This window comes from Canis lupus, chromosome 31 (genome assembly GCF_048164855.1).
Source record: "Canis lupus baileyi chromosome 31, mCanLup2.hap1, whole genome shotgun sequence".
Taxonomy (NCBI): domain Eukaryota; kingdom Metazoa; phylum Chordata; class Mammalia; order Carnivora; family Canidae; genus Canis; species Canis lupus.
This window is the reverse complement of record NC_132868.1, coordinates 17,571,156-17,596,123: the sequence shown is the minus strand read 5'-3', so window position 1 is coordinate 17,596,123 and position 24,968 is coordinate 17,571,156. Positions and strand designations below refer to the sequence as shown.

Here is a 24,968-nt window from a genome sequence, read left to right as displayed (position 1 = left end):
TGATGGGGAAAGCTTTTCAAAACTACTTTCCTAGACTAGTTGAATTGGATCTCCTGGGGTAGGACCCGAGGGTCAGTAGTTTTTGACAGCTTCTCAAGTGAGATTCTAGTTTCAAGTGAAACTTGTCGCGAATTACCAGTTAAGCCAGAGTTTCCCAGTCAGTGATCTTGAATGTGTTACAGGTACGTCAAAATAGTAACCCCCCCACCCCAGCCCCAAAGGACACCATAAAAATATTATTTTCTCTGGGTGCTGTGGTATAAAAAAGCTTGAGAAACATCAGTAACAATTGGCTTTATTATTCACTTTTCATCTCTCTTGCCTTAGTATGCGCTCAGTCTTCAGGAGTATTGCAATCATTGTCCTGTCTTGTGTCCTTGCAGCATGCCATAAAGGCTCCAAAGGATGGCACGATCAAGAAAGTGTTCTACAAAGAAGGTTCTCAGGCCAACAGACATGCTCCTTTAATCGAATTTGAGGAAGAGGAGTCTGACAAAAGAAAAACAGAATAAACTCCATCAAAGAAATGTCCAGTTAAGCAGTATCTTAAATACAGTATCTCTACACCAAAAAGAGAAAGTGCCTTCCTGCTTTTCTCAGAGTCTAATAAACAGCAGTTTTACTAAATGATTGTATGGCTAGGCTAAAACACATTTTTGTCTTTGAGGATCATGTACTGGGGTCAAACACAATAAATTATCTCAAAATATTTCATACTAATAAATTGAATTATACTTTTTTATTGGAAGCTAATATAGGGATCCCTGGGTGGCGCAGCGGTTTGGCACCTGCCTTTGGCCCAGGGCGCGATCCTGGAGACCCGGGATCAAGTCCTACGTCGGGCTCCCGGTGCATGGAGCCTCTTCTCCCTCTGCCTGTGTCTCTGCCTCTCTCTCTCTCCCTCTGTGACTATCATAAATAAATAAAAAAATTAAAAAAAAAGAAGCTAATATAGTTTGTTTCTGCCTCAAATTTTATACACTGTTGTGTCTTTTAGAAGGTGGGGTAGCTAGGCATGCCTGGGTGACTCAGTGGTTGAGCATCTGCCTGATCCTGGAGTTCCGGGATCGAGTCCCACATCGGGCTTCCTGCATGGAGCCTGCTTCTCCCACTGCCTGTGTCTCTGCCTCTCTCTCTCTGTCTCTCATAAATGAATGAATGAATAAATAAATAAATAAAATCTTTTTTTAAAAAAAGGAAAGTGGGTAGCAAGTTGATAAAAAAGAGAAGTACTAGAAGAGAAAAAGTTTAAATTATTTCCCACTTACAATCATGATGAAAACAGACATATTTCAGAGACAGATGCAAGTCTGGAAACATGATGGAATTGAAAGTAATTTTCCTGGGGCACCTGGCTGACTCAGTTGGTTAATCTGACTCTAGATCTCTGCTGAGGTTATGCTCTCAGGCTTATGAGATCAAGCCCTGTATGGGGCTCCACACTGGGTATGGACCCTGCCCAAGATTCTCCTAGGGCGCCTGGGTGGCTCAGTTGGTGAAGTGTCCAGCTCTTAATTTCGGCTCAGTTCATGATCTCAGGTGGCGGGATGAGGCTCTGCGCTGGGCTCGCACTCAGCTCAGTCTGCTCTCTCCGTCTTCTGCCCCTTCCCCCACTCACAGTGCATGGTGCATGCTGGCATGCTCTCTCAAAGTCTTTTTTTTAAAAAGATTCTCCCTCTGCCCCTCCCCCCTTAAAAGAAAGAAAAGAAAATGAGCAAGGTGTATTCTACATCCAAAAACAGATCTGCCCAACTGGAGTGGGAGATACTTAGGGGACTGTAACAGAAAATGTGTGAAACTGAGGTTGGGGCCAGACCAGCTGGCGTGGAAGAGCCCTTTTGGATTTTATCTTGGAAGTAGCAGTTACACTGAATTATTTTTTAGCAGGGAAAACAGTGATTTGTCGAAAATTTGGCTAGTAGATCCCATTTAAGAAGCGTTGACATTACTTCATATTTGCATACCCTATGACCTAACTTCTAGAAATGCGCAAATGCACTTGTGCTCCAAGAATGTTCATAGCCACATTACCCATAACATTGGAAACAATCCCAGCTGGTTGGCGGGAGAAGGGGTAAATAACTCTGGTGTGGCACACAACGGAATACCACATAACAACAAAATAAACGGGAAGAACATCAAGGGATGAGTTTTGGAACCATAAAGTTAAAGACCGGGATTAGCTTCAGGTATTAGGCCAGGGGTTGAGACCGGTGAGGCATATAGACCTACATGCAAACCACTGCGATGTTACAGGGCTGAATGGTTGGTTGGTTATATTTATCACACAATTATGTTTCATAACTAACATGTTACATGTAGACTTTTCATAATTCAAATAATATTTTTAAAAATTGGGATCCCTGGGTGGCGCAGCGGTTTGGCGCCTGCCTTTGGCCCAGGGCGTGATCCTGGAGACCCGGGATCAAATCCCACGTCGGGCTCCCGGTGCATGGAGCCTGCTTCTCCCTCTGCCTGTGTCTCTGCCTCTCTCTCTCTCTCTCTCTGTGTGTGTGACTATCATAAAAAAAAAAAAAAAAAAAAAAATATTTTTAAAAATTTCATCTGGCAGCAATGTGCACATGGATGGAGGAGGAAAAAACCAGAGCCTATGAAATCATTTAGGAAGAAGTTTTTATTAGGCATGGGGTAATGAAGGACAAGGCCATTTCAACCAGAGCTTTTTAAACCTATATTTTTTTAGCAACAGAGGCTTTGCCGCTATCCAAACAGAACTCTCTACAAGAGGGAAAAGTAAAGGTGCTCTGGTGGAAATTTGAGGTTGCTATTTTTCCCCTTTTCATCTCTTTCAGTGGAACAAGATTGAGCTCTCAATTTCCTTGTTACTTGACTGTGTTGATGATAGATAACGCACACAGAAGGAATCTAAAGCCCGCGAGCCCAGTTCCCCACGTATTGGTGGAATTCTTTGAGAGCATCACCAACTGCGTGGCTGTGTGAGCAGAGTTCCTTTGCGTGTGACTGCATCTGTTCCTTCTGAAGACCAAGCATTTGCCGTATCTCCCAGGGCCTCTGGAAACCGAAATGGTAAGGAATGATTTTTGCTCCTCCCCTCATTAACGGGGAGCAGGATCCAGCTATGTAGAAGAATGTACTATAGTTGGTAGTATGATACACCTGCGTGCTAGGTGCTGTGGCAGGGGCCAGGTGAGTGGCGTAATTCTCCTTGGGGCTGGGAGGCCAAGGGAGAGGCAGTGACATCTGAACCGGGCTTTGGAGTGCAGCCATCTGCCAGCGGAGAGAGAAGGTAAGATAAGGCCGTCGCAGGGAAAGGGACCAGCAAGGGCTAATAATAACAGTAAGGCGTGAAAGTGCCGCTGGTGTTCAGGGCACGGAGCGATCCAGGTTGGGCTGGATCACAGGGGCTGCGGCCCAGAGGGGCTGAGGAGGTGGCTGCCCAGCAGGGAAAGGACTTTATTCTGGAGGCAGTAGGGAGTCCTGGAGATTTTCAACAAACATGTTTTTCGGAGCTGTTTCTGTCCACAGTCTGGAGTACAGACTAGAAAGTGGAAAGAGACCGGAGACTGTGAGTCCTAACCAGGCACCAGATACAGATGCCCGGGCTGGATGGGCCAGGTGGAGGAGACAGCTCGGTGCACATTTCCACAGCCTAAAAGTAGCTTTTCTTTTGGATGACCTCCATTTGCAAGCGCGGGTCAAAACCTGAGCTGTACGATTGGAAGAAAGCAGTTTGCTACCTTATCTGACAATAGCATTCCGGGTGCATTGTGTTCAGGCCTGGAATAAGGAAGAAGACAAAGGTTAAGAGCCCTGATGGTTGCTTTTCAATCACTGGGGAGGCCACATAGCGTTGTAGTCAAAACAGCCTTGGGGAAAAAAAAAAAAAAAACCAGCCTTGGGAGTCAAAATTCTTGTGTTCAGACCATTGCCTTGCCACCTTTGGTAGCGTCTTGCGGAAAGTCACTTACACTCTGAGCTTCATCAAAAATAAGGGTGGCAACACTACCCCACAAGGGTTGTTTTGGAAGTCAGAGGAGAAAATGCACAGGTCGCCTTTACACTGTGCCTGAAACATCGTTTTCACGCAACTGGTAGTTCTAATTTTTAACTGCAGTTATTGCTCTAGAGCAATGAAGGAACTGCTCTGGGTTCAGCTCAGCTGCTCATCCTTACCAGCAAAATCCCTGGGTACTGGGCTGGTGAAAAACCCTACCTGGACGTGCATCCCTCTGTCCACTCTTTGCACCCTCTCCTAGCTCTAGCCTGCTCCAGTGTCACCCAGAAACCTGTCCAGTGAGGGCAGATTGTGGCGCATCTGGGGGAGACTCCACGGTCCCTTCTCTCGGCCACGGCGGCTGCCAGGCTGGCAGGAGAGCCTGCGTGCTAATGGGACAGCATGCCCGGAAGCAGATTGCTTCATGCACAGGGGATGGACCAGACTTGCTCCATCTTCAGGGGTCACGTGTGTGTAGATGGCGCTGGAGGGGGGACCCTCCTCGTCCGGCTTCAGGCTCCGCGTGAGCAGGTGTCACCCCTTCCGTGGGGCAGCAGAGATGAGGGGCCTCTTACGTAGCAGAACTCGCTCTGTTTTTCCTCCTTGCCTGGCTTCCCTTCTCACCCTTGCACTTACCATTCTTAGCCCTCGAATAGTCCTCTGAGGAATATTAGAAGTTGAAATGTGCATCTGTGTTCTGTCCCCATGTGGCACTCTGTTGTGGTTAAAATATTTTACAGTGTTGATAGTAATACCTTGCACTGCCGTTGCACCTCTCATCAGAGGATCTCTGAAAGCACTCCTAGATACTCACACCAAGCTTCGAAATACCCAGGAGGAGGAAAATGTGATTTAAACTGTGTGGTGAGAGGGAAAGAGATGGAGGTCCCCAAATGCTTTGCTCCGTGCCCAGAGCAGGGAGCCTAGGGTCATTAGTGCCTTCCTGCTAGTGACACACTGCGCCCTGAAGGTTGACCCCAGGGAGCGGCAGCCTTGGGGTCGTGGTTCTCCTCCACCAGCCTCTAGGTATAGGGCATCCCAGGAGGCTCGGCCCACGCTTCTCAGCTCTCACAGTCACAGGCTGGGTGGGAGAAGCCTTGCCTATCTGCTCCCCCCACCCCACTGTGAATAACCCTGGGGACACTATTCCTTCTGGAACCAGGGGTGCCTGAATCGGTAGCAGATCATAGCCGATACCAATGATTGCCCTGTCACCCTGACATTTATCTGACTCTAATGGACTTAGTCTCCTGCAGTGAGTTGCAAGTAGGGGGGGTGCCTGCCCCTTAAACCTCCAGGTCACAGCCCTGATGCAGCTCCCTCTCTCCTAAGGTGGCTAACGACATTCTCTGCACATACCACCCCTCATTGGCTTGGTGCTAAACTCTTTGTTTAGATTAGAAATAATCCTCATTCCAAACCCATTGCCCCCACCAAAACAGAAACCAAAAACAACAACAAAAGGTAACTTGGGGCGTTTCTCTCTTCTTGGTTATTCTTACTCCTTTATCATTACCACCTGTGTCATAAAAAGCATTGTGGTTTTGTCCCTATTCCTGCAGGCAGGTGTCATGTTAATCATAATTCAGGCTGGCATCCTGCCTAAGTTTGTTCTCCTATTGTCCATCTGGCCCCACCGAGACCTTCCTTTTTTTTTTTTTTTTTTTTTAAATTTATGATAGTCACACAGAGAGAGAGAAAGAGAGGCAGAGACACAGACAAGGAGAAGCAGGCTCCATGCACCGGGAGCCTGACGTGGGACTCGATCCCGGGTCTCCAGGATCGCACCCTGGGCCAAAGGCAGGCGCTAAACCACTGCGCCACCCAGGGATCCCGAGACCTTCCATTTTTGATGTGCCGTTCTAAGCAGGCTGCCTCATCCGCAATGGGCAACACTTGCCCTCAACCTTCCTTATGCTTCTGTAGGCCACACCCATTGCACTCCTTGCCCACAGTCAATTCCACATTAATACAATATGTCAAACAACTACTGAAGATCTATATGCAAAATAAGTCCCCCAGGTCTTTAGTTCCTTGGCCATGTAGATATCATTAGTCTCTTCTCAGGTAAGTATTAATTTAATTTTTGAATAGCTAATATGTGCCAATGGTTCAAAATCTAAAAATATATACTAAACAGCATACAGAGAAAATCTCCCTCTTACCCACAGCCTTCTCACCCCTGGCAACATTTAGTCACTATTATTTGTTGTGTATCCTTCCAATGTTTCTTTATATGCTCAAAACCAATACAACTCTATCATCCAATATCCTACCTTCTACAATCAAGATCAAGTTCTGCACTTTGCTTTTTTAAGTTTTTTATTTTTTATTTTTCTTTTGTTTTAATTTTTATTTATTTATGGTAGTCACACACACAGAGAGAGAGAGAGAGGCAGAGACACAGGCAGAGGGAGAAGCAGGCTCCATGCACCGGGAGCCCGACGTGGGATTCGATCCCGGGTCTCCAGGATCACGCCCTGGGCCAAAGGCAGACGCTAAACCGCTGCGCCACCCAGGGATCCCTGATTTTTTTATTTTTCTTAAGGATTTTATTTATTCATTCGTGAGAACACACAGAGAGAGACAGAGACACAGGCAGAGAGAGAAGGAGGCTCCATTCAGGGATCCTGATGTGGGACTCAATCTCTAGACTCCAGAATCACACCCTGAGCCAAAGGCAGACACTCCACCACTCAGCCACCCAGGCACCCCTGCTTTTTTTTATTTAACTGTGTATCTTCGAGATCCTTCTATAACAATATACAGGAAGGGGCAGCCCGGGTGGCTCAGCGGTTTAGTGCCTGCCTTCCACCCAGGGCCTGATCCTGGAGACCCAGGATCAAGTCCTGCATTGGGCTCCCTGCATGGGGCCTGCTTCTTCCTCTGCCTGTCTCTCTCTCTCTGTCTCTCATGAGTAATAAATAAAATCTTAAAAAAAAAAAAAAAAAACAATATACAGGGAGTTTCCTTATTCTGTTTCACAGCTGCAAGGTATTCCATTTGTCCTACTAAATGGACATAACTTATTTAACCAGACTCTTATTGGTGGACATTTATTTTCAAAGCCTTACTATGACCAAAAAAAGGGGGAGAGGTGCAGCAAAAAACCTGACAGTATTTCATTTTGCACATACACAATTCTGTGAGGATAAATTCCTAAGAAGTAAATTGCTTGGTGAGAGGCTATCTAATAATGCATTATTGAAAAAGTAACCTAAAAACACATTTGAAGGTATAACTCACATTTATAAAGCATTTTTATGATGTGCTGGTATTTTATCACCAATGGAGGAACTACCAATATTGTCCTCACAGAAATTTGAGAGAACTGAGAATATGAAAGTGACTTCCACACAGTCATACTTCTCATAGTTGTTAGGACCAAAACTGAAACCAGGAATTTTCATTCCAAAAATTCTCTCCTTTCTATATATAATGCTGCCTCCTGAAGTAGCAAGGCAGGGGAAACGGCAATTTTACTCATCCAGAACTTACCATTTTCTGAAAATGTCCCCTCCTTGGTTGAATATCTCATCACTGTTTGAGAACTTCACCTGGAGAACTTAATGGGACCATAGCCCCCACACTTGTTTGGCCAGAGAATCGCAGTTGAGCTATTTGCTCGACCACCCTACTTAGTGTAACTTAAGGCGGAGTTGGAACCTTGGAAATAAAAACCATTCTGTTCAGAATGGGGTTAACATTAAAACACCCGCCAGAGGAACCTGGACGTCTCAGTTGGTTGGATGTCTGACTTGACTCTTGATTTTGCCTCAGGTCTTGATCTCAGGGTCGTGAGTTTGGGTCTAACATGGAGCCTACCAAAAAACAAAACAAATTAAAAAACACCCTCCAGACAAACTGATCTTCTGGTGGCCTTATTTCCAGAATAAGATCATTCTCTTAAAACCTTAAGAGAAATGCCACGTTTCAACATTGATGAAGAATTTGTTAATTTCCCAGATGAAGACTGGGATTGGGCAGGGGGTATGTAGTGGAGCAGGCCACGTGATACTTCCCAAAAGGACTTCTGAAATCTCTGATATTTGGGAAAAATTAGATTCAATGATGGTTATTAGGTCTTTTAAGTAGAAGGGTAAAATTTCACACTTCCTATGGAGAATTGTGGAGACAGATTAAGAGAAAAGATATGACTCATCGAGGCCAATATTTATTTCTCTATAAAAACTGAAAGAATTTGTTAAAGACAACTTCCAGGGGCACCTAGATGGCTCAGTCAGTTGAGCAACCAACTCTTGATCTCAGCACAGTTCTTGATCTCAGGGTCCTGAGTTCAAGTCCCGCATAGGGCTCCACACTGGGCATGGAGCCTAATTAAAAAATAAAAATAAAAAATAAAGACAACTTCCACAGAGAACAAACTGATGCTTGCTGGAGTGACGGGGTGGGGGATGGCCAATGGGTGAAGGGGAGTAGGAGATACAGGATGAATGAGTCCTAGGAATGAAAGGTACAGCCTAAGGAATAGAGTCAATGACATTGCAACAGTGTTGTATGGTGACAGATGGTAGCTACCCTTGTGGTGAGCACAGCATGACGTATGAAGGTGTCCAGTCACTATGCCCTACAGCTGAAACTAGTATGTGTCAACTACTAACTTTTTTAAAAAGGCAATTTCCTCAACTCTGCCTTAAATATTTTATTTCTTATATATTTTGCAGACTTATTATTTGTTAATGTAATTCTGCTTTCAAAAAATCTGACTTAAATGAATGTATAAAAAAGTTAAAAACCACGCAGGGGAATATCCACATAAGAAAACCTTGTGGGCAAAATAATTTGTCCTTTCTTCAATTCAAATAACATACACACATGCCCAGAAATTTGATTTCGTTATTAAAACAAAAGTGGTTTGTTCTCTTAGACACTAATAGAATCCACAGAAAAAGATATCAACACCTTAATGATGACTTCTTGATTCACAGTGAAAGATGTACCTGTCACTCAAATCAGAATACTCATATTGATTTGACTGGTGTGTTTCTCCTGGTGTGAAAAGCACAGGGAAGCCAAATCATAATGACAATGGTTCTTGATGGGCAGGGACCCAGATAAAAGGAGTTTGGTGCATCTCTCCCCAAAAAGAAATGCATACCAGTGGCTAAGAAGTCCCAGATGTGTATATAATACACATCGTCTTCTTTATTCATGTATCTGTTGATGGACATCCAGGCTCTTTCCACAATTTGACTATTGTGGACATTGCTGTTATAAACATTGGGGTGGTATATATGTACACTGGAATATTACTTAGCCACCAAAAGGATTAAATCTTACCATTTACATAGATGTGGATGGACTAGAGGGTAATAAGCTGAGTGAAATAACTCAATCAGAGAAAGACAGTTATCATGGTTTCACTCATGTGGCATATAAGAACAACGCAGAGGATTGTAGGAGATGGAAGGGAAAACTTGGTGTGAAAAAATTAGAGGGAGGGAAACCATAAGAGATTCTTAACTGTAGCAAAGAGGGTTTCTGGAGAAGAGGTGGGGGGGATGGGGTGACCTGATAACAGATATTAAGGTGGGCACATGATGTGATGAGCTCTGGGTCTTATATGCAACTAATGAATGACTGACCTCTACATCTGAAACCTACTGTACTATAATGTACTATATGTTGGCTAATTGAATTTAAGTAAAAAAATAAATAAATAAAGACCCCCAAATGACTGAAATCATGCTACCAATTTTCTCTCCTGAGATTTCCTACTTTCTATGTTTCATTTGCTTGGCCCCATTTTAATAACATATTCTTTCGATTTATTAAAACCACTATGAAGTTATTTTCCCTAAACGTTCCTAATGATAGGAATCACCTGGAGTGCTTGACAAACACATATTTCTGAATAGAACTTTTAAGAGAAAGGCCTGGCATTCTGTATATTTAACAAACATCCAGGTAATTTTTACCAGGAGGGTTTGGGAACAATTAGTTCTGTGTATCTCCAAATGCAATGTTCCTACAAAGCACCTGCTCCTTATTCCATTGGTCTAGAGAGGGTCCTAGATTCTCCATCTCTAACAAGCTCCCAGGCTGCTTGCCAGGGGACCCACCGCATTTTGAGTAACAGGAGGCAGTGGTTGTCAAAAAGACACTCCTGGGCCAGTGGTCTGGGCAGTAGCTCAGAACCTTTTAGAAATGCAAATTCCCAGCCTACACATAATGAATCAGAAACACTGGGATGCAACCCAGCAATCTGTTTTAACAAGGTCTCCAGGTGAGATTTTGGTGCATACTGAAATTCAAGAACCACCAATCTATACTTATGTTTAGCTGCCTCTTACTGCTTCTGATTAGGAAGTTATTTCATTTGAGATGAACCTTTGCACATTTCTGATTTTATTCACGTCGAATGCCTTTAGATAGTTTAACTCCATTTGGGGTAATATCTTACTAGCACTTTTGTCAAGTGTTCGGGAAATATTGACAAGAAACTCAGACTATTTCGGGGGAACTTGTTCCTTGTTTTCTTTAAATTTAATTTGTATCAACACAAGGTAATAGGTCAGAGCAGGGTTCACAAATGTGTAAAGGGACCAAACATTCAGAGAACACCTTTAAACGAAGTGGCAGGGTTTCGGGGAGAAGGTCTGGTTTCAGAAAGCTGTACCTCAGCTCCACCCAGTGGGTGCCAGGCCAGGTGGGGACTCGGGCCCAGACGGGCCACATCTTCCAATTGCTTACAAGAAGACAGAAAGCCAACTTTTCACATGAAATCTCTCGATTTTTAAATGTTGGCAAACTATTCAGATCTGTCGTAAATATTCTATATGCCTAACAAGCTAGGCTTCCGATAGCAACTCCACGTTGGAGGGACTAGTTATTGATTCACTGGCCTGGCTCCTGCTCCATGTGTCACTGTCTGTCTCAGAAACAAGAGAAAGCCAGCTGTCCACTGGAGGTCCACTGCTATGAAAACCAAACCCAAACCATCGACCACGCTCCTCTGAAAGGTCAGGCATTTCTTCTCTCTCAGTAGCTACCTGAGCAGCCACGGGTTTGAGCTCATCGAGATACATAGAACATTTTTCATTGGAAAATGGACAGTGTCACACTGTATGATCTGTCTGGAAGCAAAGAGTATCTAAGAGTCAGGATAGCTCTGCCGAGGGGCAGATCCAGAGTATGTGAGTCCTGAGGCTTTTACAAAGGGGAGGGACTTTATTTAAGAAAAATATGAAAAAGAAAAAAAAAAGAAAAGAAAAAAAAAAAAAGAAAAATATGTGAAGTTAGAAAGACAAAGTGGATACCAGGGGATTTATTTTACAACAATTTGTTAGGGTGTTCACTTACATTTTTTAATAGTTTTACATATATTACATAATTTGACAAAACGTTTATCCCTTTTCTAAGTCAGCAAAAATATACATTTAATTGGGTAAAGTAATTCTTCAATAAACATTTGTTGAATGAATGTACAAATAAATGAATGATTTCAAAATCTATTCAGTCAATATTTATCAAGGGCCCAAAAGTGTAAGGATCCCTGCTAGACATTGCATTATTAAATACATTGTATTTAAGTAGAAGAAGTAAAAAAAAAATTTTTTTTTTTTTAGAGAGAGAGCTCATGCAGACACAAGGGCAGAGGCGGGGCAGCGAGAAGAGAATCCTAAGCAGGCTCCACGCCCAGGGACTCAACCTTACTCACCACCCTGAGATCATGACCTGGAGCCCATATCAAGGGTTGGATGCTTGACCAACTGAACTACCCAGGCACCCCTACGTATAATGAACGAAATAAAATAGGGGTACCAGGCTGGCTCAGTAGAGAATGTGACTCTTGACTCAAGGTGGTGGGTTCAAGCCCCACACTGGATGTAGATCTTACTAAAAAAAAGAAAATAATTATGTTTTATTTCATCATTTTTAAAAGTTAATCTTATTTTTTTTACTATTGTGTTATATGTAAAACTAAAAAGATAAAATATAAATATTGTTTTATATATAAGCTGGATGCAGCCTTTAAAAAGAAAATATTTAAATTTAATGCCATTAACTGTTATTTTTAGCTTTAAAAAATTTTAGTGGGTGGGGTTGGGGGGTGACTGGGTGACGGGCACTGAGGGGGGCACTTGATGGGATGAGCACTGGGTGTTATTATATATGTTGGCAAATTGAACACCAATAAAAAATAAATTAAAAAGTAAAAATAAAAAATTTTAATATACAGTCATACAATTTTTTTAAATGTTAGGTAGAGGGAACAGAACAACCAAAGAAATTGGTATTTATTTAATATATTCTAAAGACCAGGTAAATACTATTTTTAAAATCATGTGTAGCTGAGTGAAGTAAGTCAGTCAGAGAAGGACAAACATTATATGTTCTCATTCATTTGGGGAATATAAATAATAGTGAAAGGGAAAATAAGGGAAGGGAGAAGAAATGTGTGGGAAATATCAGAAAGGGAGACAGAACATAAAGACTGCTAACTCTGGGAAACGAACTAGGGGTGGTAGAAGGGGAGGAGGGCGGGGGGTGGGAGTGAATGGGTGACGGGCACTGGGTGTTATTCTGTATGTTAGTAAATTGAACACCAATAAAAAAATAAATTAAAAAAAAAATAAAATCATGTGTAATTCCACACACTAACATAACCACCATTATTATTCTATTTCCTTCAATCTTTTATTTATAGGTACACTTTTTACAAAGTTAAAGTCAGACTATCCAGGGGCACCTGGGTAGCTTAGTTGGTTAAATGCATGACTTTTGATTTTGGCTCAGGTCATGATCTCAGGGTTGTGAGATTGAGCCCTGCATCAGGCTTGTGCTTGGTAGAGTCTGCTTGAGATTCTCTCTATCCCTCTCCCAAGCCATCCCCCTCCCTGCCACCACTTGGGCTTGCTCTCTCTCAAATAAATAAATAAGTATTCTTTAAAAAATCATATTCTCCATAGAATTTCAACCCTGATTATTTGTTCCTAACACACATAAGCATTTTCTATGTTGGTACATGGTCTTCATAATTCTTATTTTAAAAACTGCATAATTATTCCTTAGCTATTCCCAGTAAATGGATAAAATATAATTTATATAACCATGCTTCTAATCTTAGATTATTTATTTTTTATTTTTGCTATTATAAAATAATGCAGCACTTAACATTTTGATGTACATAGCTTTCTTTATTCATATTATGGTCCTATGCCTGAGGATATACATATCCCTCAATTTTCTTTTCCCATGTATTTCATTTGTGCACTCTAAAAAAGAACCAGGATTAGAGTTGAAGTGAGAGAAGGAAGCAGGTGGGGAGATGGTACAAAAGGGACCATCCCTGTATGGATATATTCAAAATTATTCACCTTGATTGGATCCAAGACAGAACTTCGATCTTTTGCATTAAAATTCATAGGACACATTTTTCTCCTATCAGGGATGTTCTTGTACATTTCTTTGACCCCCATGGATATTGTGCCAAAACCAACAGAGTAGGTCATTCTCTGGAGAATCCTTTCCTCGGGTTGTCAGAAATTATGATAGCTATCAAGAGAGATTTTTAGTAGCCAAATGTTGCAGATTTGCAATTGCCTAATTATGCTCTATATGACATTTCATTCCAATTTAATAGAAGAAATTGAACATCTATATTGTTTCTATTTATCAAAAACCTGAACAAGTGGTGTGGTGATTATTTTTCTGATCTGTGAATCTAATTATGTGAAAAGTCATAAAAAGCTTTTATTATACATTTACTTAATTTTCTGTGAAATCTGGGCATAAGAATGGGCAAAACACTCAAAGGCAGGCATAAACAAAACACAATCCCTCTCCCCAAGCAGTTTATAATTTTTTAGGAAATCAGGAACATAGACCTGAGTCAATTAACCTTCTAAGTAAAATTCATGTTCTTAAAAAAAATGTACAAGGCACTCTGAGGAAATATTAACATGAACTGGATGCTTAAAGATATTAAGGAATTATGGTTACTTTTTGGGGAAGTTCATGGTATTGTATTTTTTTTCTAAAATCCCCTTCTTTTAGAGATGTGGAAATACATATGAACAAAATATACTATATCCTAGATTTGCATAAAAATTCTTCAGGCCATCGGAATGGATGGGGTATAGTTGAGACAAGGCTGGCTTGGAGTTGGTAATTGTAGAAGTTGGGCTATGGGTACATTTGGGTGATTTGGTATACTTTTGTATATATTTAAAAACCCTTATAAATTATTTACAACCTTATTTAGCTTTCCTTTGACTGTGAAATCTAAGCACTAAATATGACTGGAGCCTCAATGTTCCACCAAGCAGCACACTGGACTCTCTCAACCTCTGTATCCTACCCATCTGGCCTGCTTGGTCTTTCTTTCCGGCCTCCACCCAACTTGGTTGGTCAGCTCACAGGGTCTGCCCTGCATTACTTACAGGCCCCCACTTGAAAGGAAGATGTTGACAAAGGTTGGGTAGCGAGAAATCATGCTTACTTTGACCCCTGCTTGAACTTTAAAAATCTATGTTTATTTGGGACTAAAACAGAAATGATTCATCTTATGAATTTCCTCAGGGCCAGCGGGATCCTGAGTTCTCTTAGATGAATTTATTCGCTCTAAGCTCTAATTGAAACCACAATGTAGAAGCCGGTTGGCTCTCCTCTTATATATTCTATCTGGTAGAAGCAGCAACATCTGCCAGCATCTCAATTCCTGCTTCCTTGGCATTGGGTTGAATTAATCAATAGAGTGTATAACTAACACACAAAAAAAGCCCAATAAAAAAATCTTCCAGTAAAGCAAATGGAAAATTACAAAATAAAAGCTTAATTTTTCTGCAGTTTTTCAAGTAAGGTAAAAGAGATTCATGTTTCTTTTGATTTGAATTGTTTTGAATTAAAATTGAAACTAATAGTATAAACCTGCGATATTCTCAGGAGCCATTTCTTTTGTTATTTTCCCTCTTTGTTGAAACTGTTGCCCCTTCATTCATTGAATTATATCTCTGTAATTACCCAAGTCACTGCTATTAAATAGAAAATCTGATGCCACCATTTTTAAATTTTAGATTCATAGTGTACAGGATGATCTCATCAATGAGAAGAAAGTAAATTTTTAATATTTTGAAGGCTGTTTCTAACATCTATTCTAATATAAATATGCAGTGTAGTGGTTCCCAACCTCTTTACCTTTTAGATTCTCCTTAATTATTTCTATCAACAGGGACTTTTGGCATTAAAACAATTTTTTCCTCCAACAAAACCACATGTATTTATTAACAAGTCATCAAGTAATTTCTCCATTTTTTAAAAGTAATCAAAGAGCACATGTAGTTCATAATAGGCTTGGAATAATATGTATTACCACCTTGAACTAAAATAGCCCCAGCTAAAAGGAAAGAATTTCAATTCATTAGCAATAGAAAGCTTTTTTTTTTCTTTAGCTAAGCCATTTCTGTTAGACTTTTTTACATACTGAAAATGGTCTGTGGTCTATATTACTACCTTTGCAAACTATAGTTGGGGTAATAGCTCTACTCATTAAATTATATCATTCAGAGCTCCTATAAAAGAGCCTTGGTAGCAAAAAAATAATAGGTTTTCTTAAAGATGATTTTTTCCCCTTCTCATTGATAGGCATTATTACACATAAAACTGCATGAACTAGTAAATTTTTTGGGTATATGCTTTCTTACATTCTTTTCTTTCTGTGTTTCCTTGCTGTAGAATGATTGTCCCTGGCTGTTGCTGGAGAGAAGAGACATCCTGAGGCTGACATGTGGACGTGAGCTCACCAGACAGGCAGGTGGTAAAATGAGTGGTTTATTTTGAAGCCCTTTATCTCCCTACCAACCACCTCTTCTCCCCCTTGAGTTTTCAGTCCGGTTCAATTCAGTTCATTGCATGGAGTGGTAGGCCAGTAGAAAATATTTTAGGAGACCTAATAATGACACATGGTCCCTGCCTTGGAGGACATACAGTCTAGTCATTAATTGAGAAAAATGATGTGGGCAGAAATATCTAAGTTGAGGGAAAATGAGCCAAGTGTTCTAGGGATTTTGAACAGCCTTCTTGGGCTGAACAGGTGTGCGTGTGTGTGTGTGTGTGTGTGTGTGTAGGGGGTTGTCACTTCTAGCTATAGGGGCTGGGGAGCTTGATGGAGGAACTGGGTGTTGAAAGAAGAGAAGGCTCCCAGAAGGCAAAGATAGGGAGATGGGGACAAGAGTAATCCCAACACAGAGGCAGAAGAACCAGGAGGTCTCTCTTGTCTATCTCTGGTTCCAGGGAATTGGTCTCACACAATTGTGTGAGCTGGTTAAGCAGTCCTATGAGGTGTTGCCTCCATGTCTAGTGCTGGAACTTAAAGGTCACCACAGGCAGTCAGGAAGGGATAATGGATGTAGAGGAGATCAAGAGAAGGCTGGAAGCCACAAATATGAGGTGGAATTCCCCAAGAATGGGCCGAAAGCTGTGTCTGTTCTTGTGACCTCTGATCTTGGTATCAAGGATATTCCACAGAAGCTTAGACTCTGTCACAGAGCCGAACACAAATGCCTGGCTCAGGAGTTGGAGGAGCTGAAGGAAGAATCCAGGGCAAAGAAGAGAAGCTGCAGGCTTAGTTGCGATTTCATGCCAATGAGGTGAATCAGCACATCAACCACATTTGGCTGAGCTCACATTTGTGAGCCACAAAATGGCTGTTTCCCTCTGCCCTCCACATCTCCAAGAATCTGCCTTATGGCCCACCCTGATAGAAAACATGCAAGAGAGATGCCTGGGTGGCTCGGTGGTTGAGGGTCTGCCTTCAGCTCAGGTCGTGATCCTGGGGTCCTGGGATGGAGCCCCTTATTGGGCTCCCCATAGGGAGCCTGCTTCTCCCTCTGCCTATGTCTCTGCCTCTCTCTGTGTGTCTCTCATGAATAAATAAATAAAATCTTAAAAGAAAAAAAAAAAAAAAGGAAAGAAAACACACAAGAAAGGGAACTCAGGGAAATACAGGTCAGATGCATTCCAAGCCATCACAAGCTGTATCAGAGTATGGAGCTTTGGAAAATTAAGCTCAAGAGTTGAGATGATATCAACATTAAGTGCCCACTGGAATTTTTTGAGCCAAAGGAACAACAGTGACGCTGACCTTAAGGACAATGAAGTGGTGAGCAGGACAGATTGGAGGGCCTAACTCGGGAGCTCAGAATGCTGGTGAGTGGTTGAGAGGGGATTCAGGAGGTTGAAGTTGAAAAGGAAGTAGCCAAGCCATGCCTAGAAATTTTGCTGCCTCGGCCAGGGCACAAAGCTTGCTTTTGTGTGTTTGGGGAAGAGAGTAGATCTACATACAAAGCATTGCCTGCCCTTGACATTGGTTCACTTGTCCCATCCATTTTCTTCAGCCTTAAAAATTTCAATATGCTGGGTCAAAATTCTGAGCTTGTGACCCTAGAAGTGTGAGGTTCTAAAGAGAGATTAGTGAAAAAAAAATAAAAAAAAATAAAGAGAGATTAGTGGATATTTGTCATGTTTTATGGCACCCCACAATAGCATTGAAAATCCTTTCTGTGTTTGGGAAATTTTCCACATGAAGTTATCCTGCTAGGAGACAGTATATCACTCTGGTGGCTTGTTTTTAACTTGGGGAGACTCCGATTTGTAAGGAATCAGGAAGAAACAGAGCCAAACAGAATCACCTTTTTATGACTGAATAGTATCCTGTTACATGGATATACCACATTTTCTTTATCAATTCAACAATTGATAAACATTTGAACTTTTCCAGTTTTTGTCTGTCATGTACAATGCTGCTCTAAATATTCTTGTACATGTCTTCTGGATAAACATCTACTAGTGCAATTGCTGGGTCATAAGGTAACTTTCAGTTTTGAGAAACTGCCAAACTATTTTCTAACAGTTTCCAGCTTACACTTCCATCAGCAGTGCATGACGATTGGGTTTCTCTACATGTTCACCCAAAGTTGGAAAAACCCATCATTTTAATTATTGCCATTCTTGTGGATGTGTGGTGTTCTCTTGTGGTTCTAATTTGCATTTCCCCAATGACCAATGATGCTGAATTGCCATATAAATACTAGGATCAACTCATCAACTTCTACAAAGCTTACTGAGATTTTGATAGGGAATGCTCTGAATCTGTACAACAATTTGGGGGAGATATGCCATCCTAACTATTGAGTCTTTCAATCCATGAACATAGGGTATTTCTCCATTTATTTAGATCTTCTATAATTTCTCTCAGCAATGGGACGCCTGGGTGACTCAGCAGTTGAGCATCTGTCTTCGGTTTGGAGCGTGATCCCGGAGTCCCAGGATCGAGTCCCACATCAGGATCCTTGCATGGAATCTCCTTCTCCCTCTGCCTATGTCTCTGCCTCTCTCTGTGTGTCTCTCATGAATAAATAAATAAAATCTTTAAAAAAATTTTCTCTCAGCAATGTTTTATAATTTTCAGGGTACAAATCTTTCACTTTTGTCAAATTTATTCCCAAGTATTTTATTTTTTGATACTATTGTGAGTGAAATTATTTTCTTAATTTTAGATTGCTTGCTGCTAGTATATAGAAACACATCTTTAAAATACTGACCTTGGGATACCTGGGTGGTTCAGTTGGTTAAGTGTCTGTCTTTAATTCCAGGCTCCTGCTTCTCCCTCTCCCTCTTCCTGCCAATCCCCCAGCTTGTGCTCTATCTCTGTGTCAAATAAATAAATAAAATCTTTAAAAAATAATAAATAAAATTCTGATCTTGTATCCAGTGGCCTTAATGAACTTATTTTTGTGTTCTAGAAGCTTTAGGCAGGGGGCAGGGGACTCCTTAGAGTGTTCTATGTATAGGAAGGACTACAACATCTGAGAATAAAGACAGTTTTACCTCTTTTTTTTCTAATCTAGATATCTTAAATTTTTTTTTTTTTCTTATTGAACTGGCTAGAACCTCAGTTCAAGGTTGATTAGAGGTGTCAAGAGCAAATATCTTTGCCTTGTTCCCATTATAGGAAGAAGCATTCAGTCTTCCACAATTAAGTATGATAATAGCACTAGGTTTGTTTTGTTTTGTTTTGTTTTTGTAGATGCCCTTTATTAGGTAAGGAACTTCTCTTATATTCCTAGTTTGTTGAGAATTTTTACCATGAATGGATGTTAGGTTTTGTTCAATGCTTTTTCTGCATCTACTGAGATGATTGTATTGCTTTTGTCTTAATCCTTTTTTTAATTTTTTTTTTAAGATTTGATTTTATTTATTCATGAGAGATACAGAGAGAGAGAGAGGCAGAGACACAGGCAGAGGGAGGAGCAGGCTCCATGCAGGAGCCCGATGTGGGACTCGATCCCTGGTCTCCGGATCACTCCCTGGGCCGAAGGCAGGCATCAAACCGCTGAGCCATCCAGGGATCCCCTGTCTTAATCCTTTTAATATGGTATGTTACATTAACTGATTTTCAACTATTAAACCAACCTTGCATTCCTGGGCATACATAATCATGGTATATAATTCTTTCATATGTTATTGAATTTGGTTTGCTAATATTTTTTAAAATTTATTTATGATAGTCACAGATAGAGAGAGAGAGAGAGAGAGAGAGAGAGAGGCAGAGACACAGGCAGAGGGAGAAGCAGGCTCCATGCACTGGGAGCCCGACGTGGGATTTGATCCCGGGTCTCCAGGATCGTGCCCTGGGCCAAAGGCAGGCGCCAAACCGCCGCGCCACCCAGGGATCCCTGGTTTGCTAATATTTTTAAAAGGCTTTTGCATTTATGTATTAGTCTGCAGTTTTATTTTCTTTGATCTGTTCTTGGTTTCACATCAGGAAAGTGATGCCCTCATGGAATTCACAGCACCTGCCTTGCTTCCATAGACATGTAAATAGAGTTTGCATCATTGTAATTTTTGCCTTATTTCTTTTTTTTCCTTTTGAGAAACAAGTTTCATAAGTTATTTTTAAAATGGAAACTAGGTCATATCTACTGGTTTGACCACAAAAATCTAATAGATATTTCACCTGAGAACCCATGTAGGTCCTCTCTAGGGATGCTGTCTATTGCAGAGACAGATGGCATGCCAGGACCTAAGTACCTCAAAGTCAAACTTCCTAATATATTACAGACAGAAGCGAAAGTTGCCACCTTCTTTTTCTCTTCTGTAGTGTAAAGGGATAGAAAAATGTCTCCCGAGTAGTCATTGACCATTGTTGTAACTTCTCATCGCAATCCTTTGAGATTTGGGGAAGAGCTCACTCTACTGATCATAGTGTTTCTATTTTTTTTTTAAAGAGTTTGTTTATTTATTTGAGAGAGAGATAGAGCACAAGTGGGGGAAGGGGCAAAGGGAGAGAGAGAGGGACAAGCAGACTCGCTGCTGAGTGGGCAGCCCAACACAGGGCTTGATCCCAGGACCCTGAGATCATGACCTAAGCCAAAGTCAGACACTTAACCGACTGAGCCACCCAGGCGCCCTCAAAGTGTTTCTAGTTGCCAAAGCCATATCAAGGCCAGAAGAATCTGTGTGCTGATATAATGTTTATTTTTTTATTTAAAGATTTTATTTATTCATGAGAGACAGAGACAGACAGAGAGGGAGAGAAAGAGAGAGAGAGAGAGAGGCAGAGACACAGGCAGAGGGAGAAGCAGGCTCCATGCAGGGAGCCCAATGTGGGACTTGATCCTGGGTCTCCAGGATCATGCCCTGGGCCAAAGGCAGGCACTAAACTGCTGAGCCATCTGGGCTGCCCTGATATAATGGTTAGAAGGAATTGACTATCTAGCCAGTATTTCCCTCATCCTGTTACCTTAATATTTGTTATGATTATGGTTGATTTGGTTTATTTTTCAGCGTATGAAACATAAAGCACAATCACAACACTCTACTTGAGGGTGCATTTTGATTAAAGAAGTATCCAAATGTAACAGGCTTTTTTCCAAACATCACTTTAAATGACTTTCTTCTGAAAACAAGCGAAGTCACCTCAGATTGAGACTCACTGGTATTCATTCTTTAGAAGGCCAGTCATATGTTACCTCCGCTCGATTGAGCAAGTGCCTACCATAGCATTACATTTGCTATCTAATTTACTCTCTACACAATACTCTAGGTAGGTATTTTATAAATGAAGAAATAGGGATTCATATTAAGAAATTTGCCAACATTAGAGCACCTGGGTGGCTCAGTGGTTGAGTATCTGCCTTTGGCTCAGGGTGTGACCCTGGGGTCTTGGGGTCGAGTCCTGCATCAGGCTCCTGACAGGGAGCCTGCCTCTCCCTCTGCCTATGTCTCTGTGTCTCTCATGAATAAATACATAAAATCTTAAAAAAAAAATATGCCAACATCACCTTTATAATAAAATAGTAGAGTCTGGGTCCAGCACAGACTTAGGTAACTTGAAGCCCATTCTGCCTATAGTCCTGCTAGGCTTCTCAGATGCAGTACCTGTACAACCGTCTCAGACACCATTTCCCACCTGCCAGAGTTTCCACATCACCTGATCCTGAGTTCCTGGGGTGGGTGGGCAGGGATGCCAAGATGGTTTGGTTCTTTCTTTATATTTCTAGGACCTCATACTGTGGCTGACATGTAGGTGGTCAATGAATGTTGAAATACATAACCAAGGGAAAACAATTATACTTCCTAGACTTCTGAAGAAAGCTCAGATTTGAAGCTGGAAGGAAATCAGGAATTTATCGAATCCAGACTTGCCAGTCAGTGGAGTTGAAGCTCCAAGAGACTGGTGTGATTTGCCCAGTCATCTGGAGATAGCTGAATTAGGACACAGTTGTCTTAGTCCGTAGCTCTTTCATGTATCCCATGGGCCAGGTTCCAAATTTCAAAGCTGATGCCACTCCTCAGTTTGTAAGTTATATAAAAGTAATACACGTGTAAAAATAATAACAAGGGATCTGAATTTTAACTAATGTAAAGGTAACCTTGCAGGAAAAAAATTCTAACTACAGTCACTCTGTAAAGGACTTAACACTATTCATTACTTCTTTTGAGAAATCATCCATCTGAAGGATTAGAATCACATCTTAAGACTCTTCTCAACTGAAAAATCAGCCTAACACCTGGCTCTGGGGTAGTGGACGAAGATCCTGGGCTCTGAGCCAGACACTTCACTCAAGGTATGTGGGCCTCTCACATGTGCCCAGTCTGAGTGAGGTGTTCTCTTACACATTTCACAGCTCTGTTGTTACTCAGCAGGGCTGTATCCTATTGATCAGGAATGAAAATAATCCCTTCTTCTCTTCTGACCCCTCCCAATGGCTGTTCCTTCCAGCCAGACCTGATCCGCCAATTGTGCTGTCACCAGCACTCACCTAGCAGGCCTGACCCTAGACCTTCATGCCTCCTTCCTCCTCACTCAGCCCACACGCCCCCCCCCCACCCCTCTGGCAGGCCTGGCTGTCAACAAAATCAAGGGACCTCATCAAATTCTCTAAAATTTATTATATTTTGTTTCGAAGTGGTGATATGCAACCACAACATTTTCCTTTCGGTCAGCTGAGAGTGGCCAGGTCACATTTCCTCACTAAAGAAATTTGCCTGATCCTCTCCTTTCCCAAATGTCCAGAAGGGTTCTCACAACACATTAACCCATTTGGCCTTCACTTGTAGATTCCTTCATTGACTTCCTCTTTCTGTAGATTTATTTTGAAAATGATGATCTCACAATATTAGCTTCTTTGTGATTGTTTTCATTTTTTTCTTTTTCATAGGGCTGTATGTAGGCTAATCTGACTCCGATATTGTTTTTAATTTTATAATATATGCACAGAAATCTTCCCTTTCACCAACTCTTCTCTCCCCACTCATCCCAAATAATTTCTCTGAAAAGAGTGACATATCTTAATGTAAATGGAGAAAAAGGCATTTATTTATTGGGTACTGTATTACTGTATAGTCCTAAAAAAAACCATCAAAGCTCTAAAGTGGCTGTGAAATGTGTTTCAGTGTTTCATATGTCTTATTTCAATTGAAAACTCCTTGTTTACAAATCGCATTTAACAGGATGACAGGGTCAGGACAATTATTGGTGTGTGGTACACATTTATAAATTTGTACAGGTGATTTTCCTAAATTGCTATATGTATCAAAAGCATTTACTCCATATATATAAACATATATAAATAATTCATTGACCATTTCTATATTTATTATTTTTATATATTTTAACAATTTATATTGACCTCTTGCCAATTTTCCAGTTGAAGTATGTTAGCTTCCCCAATACTAAATATTTTTGTACTACTATTGGTTATATATAGACATAGCCAATTTATTTGGTTTTCATTTCATTACTTCATTTCATCTGGAAGTAAGAGTACTTATTTCTTCCATTTGTTGAGCATCTATTTCCAGGCCAGACACTGTATAGGCCTGTGCTGGCCAATAAAGTAGCTATTACCATATGTGGCAACCAAACACTTGAAATGAGACTAGTCCCAATTAAGATGTACTTTAAGTATAAAATACGTATCAGATTTCAAAGACTTGCTATGAAAAAAGGAATGCTATCTCAATAATATTTTATATTGAGTAGATGTTGAAATGCTGATATTTTAGATATCTTAGGTTAAATATTAAAAACAAAACAGGGGAAGCCAGTTTCTTTTCACTCTTAAATGTTACTACTAGAGAATTTAAAATTTCTATGTGCCTCACATTTGCAGCATGCATTATATTTCCCATACAGTGCTACTTTAGGTACTTCATATACTTAGAAATGAATGAATGAGTGAATGAATGGGACAAGCTATACTTTCCTAATCTTCCGGGACAGCTCATATTTGTCTACCAGGAAGGAATCAAACAGACTCAGGATTTGATTGAAACCTATTACAATTCAGCCCCATCTTCTCATGTTGTAATTGAGAATACTGAATCCCATAGAAATTTGCACGCCTTCCGCGCTATCCACTCAATAAAGACAGGAAAGCAAGGTGTTGATCCAACACCAGCTTTTTCTCTGTCATCATCAGTGGCAAATGCCTTAGTGAGAATATCCAAAGTATCCAGGGACAAACACTCCGGATTCTAGAGGACCATCTACTGTACTACCTGTAGAACTATTTCAGCCTTTATGATTTCAATGAATTTACTCTTTGCAACTGACCAGGACTGTTCAAGACAGATACCCAGGCTGAGCTGCAGTCTCATGTAGGAGGGATCAAGCTGGGCTGGGCAGGGAGGTTCAGGATGGACACCTTAGGACAGTGGGACATTGTGACATCATCAGTGATGGTCTCAGATGGTTTCCTATTGCAGACCTCCAGTCCTAGCTGTTACAGCAAGTCCATTCCTCTACCATGAGTGTGGAGCAGCTAAAATCAACAGATCCACATGTACCTTGAGGTGACAGACTGGCTCTGGTGAATATTCCTTTTCGGTTTAGAGGTAACCCTTCTGTGGGCTCTTTTGTGTGAAGAGGACAATGGTGCTCGTTTTTCTAAGGATGGTCCTTAAGGTTTATCCTGTCCTACTTAAGCATTCATATTCAAATAGATCAGAATATGGGGGAAAGAGTCCCAGGCAGTCATTCATTTCTTTGGCTGCACTGATAATGCTTACTAGGGAAAGGAGAGCCAAAAGACTTCCACTTTTTCCCCTACTCTGGGGAGTAAGGCATTAATTTAGGGCTCAGGCTCTCATGTTAGATTCCTTGCAGCTACACTGTGGCTCATCCCTGTCCCTGAGGCCTAGTCCTGTCTGCTTCACCCTTTAAAAAATTGTAATTCTGGATCAATAAGACCAAAATGCCACGTTTTACTCAAACTAAAACAGGTTGCATTGGTCAGTCTCATTTACTCTTACGTATTTATAAATAGGCAAGCTTGAATGCAATAAGCACATTTATGTAAATGTTGGGCAAAATTGAGTCCACCCAAGTGAAGTGTGGGAGGGTGGTGGCTGTGCATCCCAGACTAGTGCCTTTGAACTGTAACTATGTATACATAGTTACCCTGCAGGCTTAATTTTAGCTAGATGAACTACCAGAAATGTTAGCAATCTGTCTTTTCAGATT

The 24,968-nt window shown here is 41.2% G+C and overlaps 2 protein-coding genes and 2 long non-coding RNA genes across 10 annotated transcripts in view; 3 read left to right on the top strand and 1 right to left on the bottom strand.

The window, feature by feature from the left end:
• Window positions 1–950, top strand: part of MCCC1 (methylcrotonyl-CoA carboxylase subunit 1) — a 62,093-nt gene extending 61,143 nt beyond the window's left edge. For all 4 annotated transcript variants that reach the window (XM_072807564.1, XM_072807565.1, XM_072807566.1 and 1 more), the window contains one exon: window positions 384–950. In XM_072807564.1, coding sequence (XP_072663665.1) covers window positions 384–512 — 129 coding nt within the window. In that variant the 3' untranslated portion in view covers window positions 513–950. The remainder of the gene's footprint in view (window positions 1–383) is intronic.
• On the bottom strand, window positions 286–24,521 carry LOC140622074 (uncharacterized). Of its 2 annotated transcripts, XR_012021792.1 has the most exons (4): window positions 24,060–24,521; window positions 18,541–18,646; window positions 13,318–13,495; window positions 286–489 (listed from the first exon to the last, which is right to left on the bottom strand). It is a non-coding gene; the product is annotated as an uncharacterized lncRNA (long non-coding RNA). The 2 variants fall into 2 exon arrangements; XR_012021791.1 differs by lacking the exon at window positions 13,318–13,495 and having other exon boundaries at window positions 24,060–24,499.
• Window positions 2,369–18,645, top strand: LOC140622076 (uncharacterized). Its single transcript, XR_012021794.1, has 3 exons — window positions 2,369–3,048; window positions 15,674–15,752; window positions 18,174–18,645. It is a non-coding gene; the product is annotated as an uncharacterized lncRNA (long non-coding RNA).
• The window catches only part of DCUN1D1 (defective in cullin neddylation 1 domain containing 1), a 34,912-nt gene continuing 34,102 nt past the window's right edge, over window positions 24,159–24,968 (top strand). Inside the window, exon 1 of one of the 3 annotated variants that reach the window (XM_072807571.1) lies at window positions 24,159–24,315. Coding sequence is in view for 1 of the 3 variants with exons in the window: in XM_072807569.1 (XP_072663670.1) it covers window positions 24,287–24,298 (12 nt within the window). In the remaining 2 variants the exon portion in view is untranslated. Of the gene's footprint in view, window positions 24,341–24,968 lie in introns of all 3 variants that reach the window. The other 2 variants (XM_072807569.1, XM_072807572.1) reach the window with 2 other exon arrangements.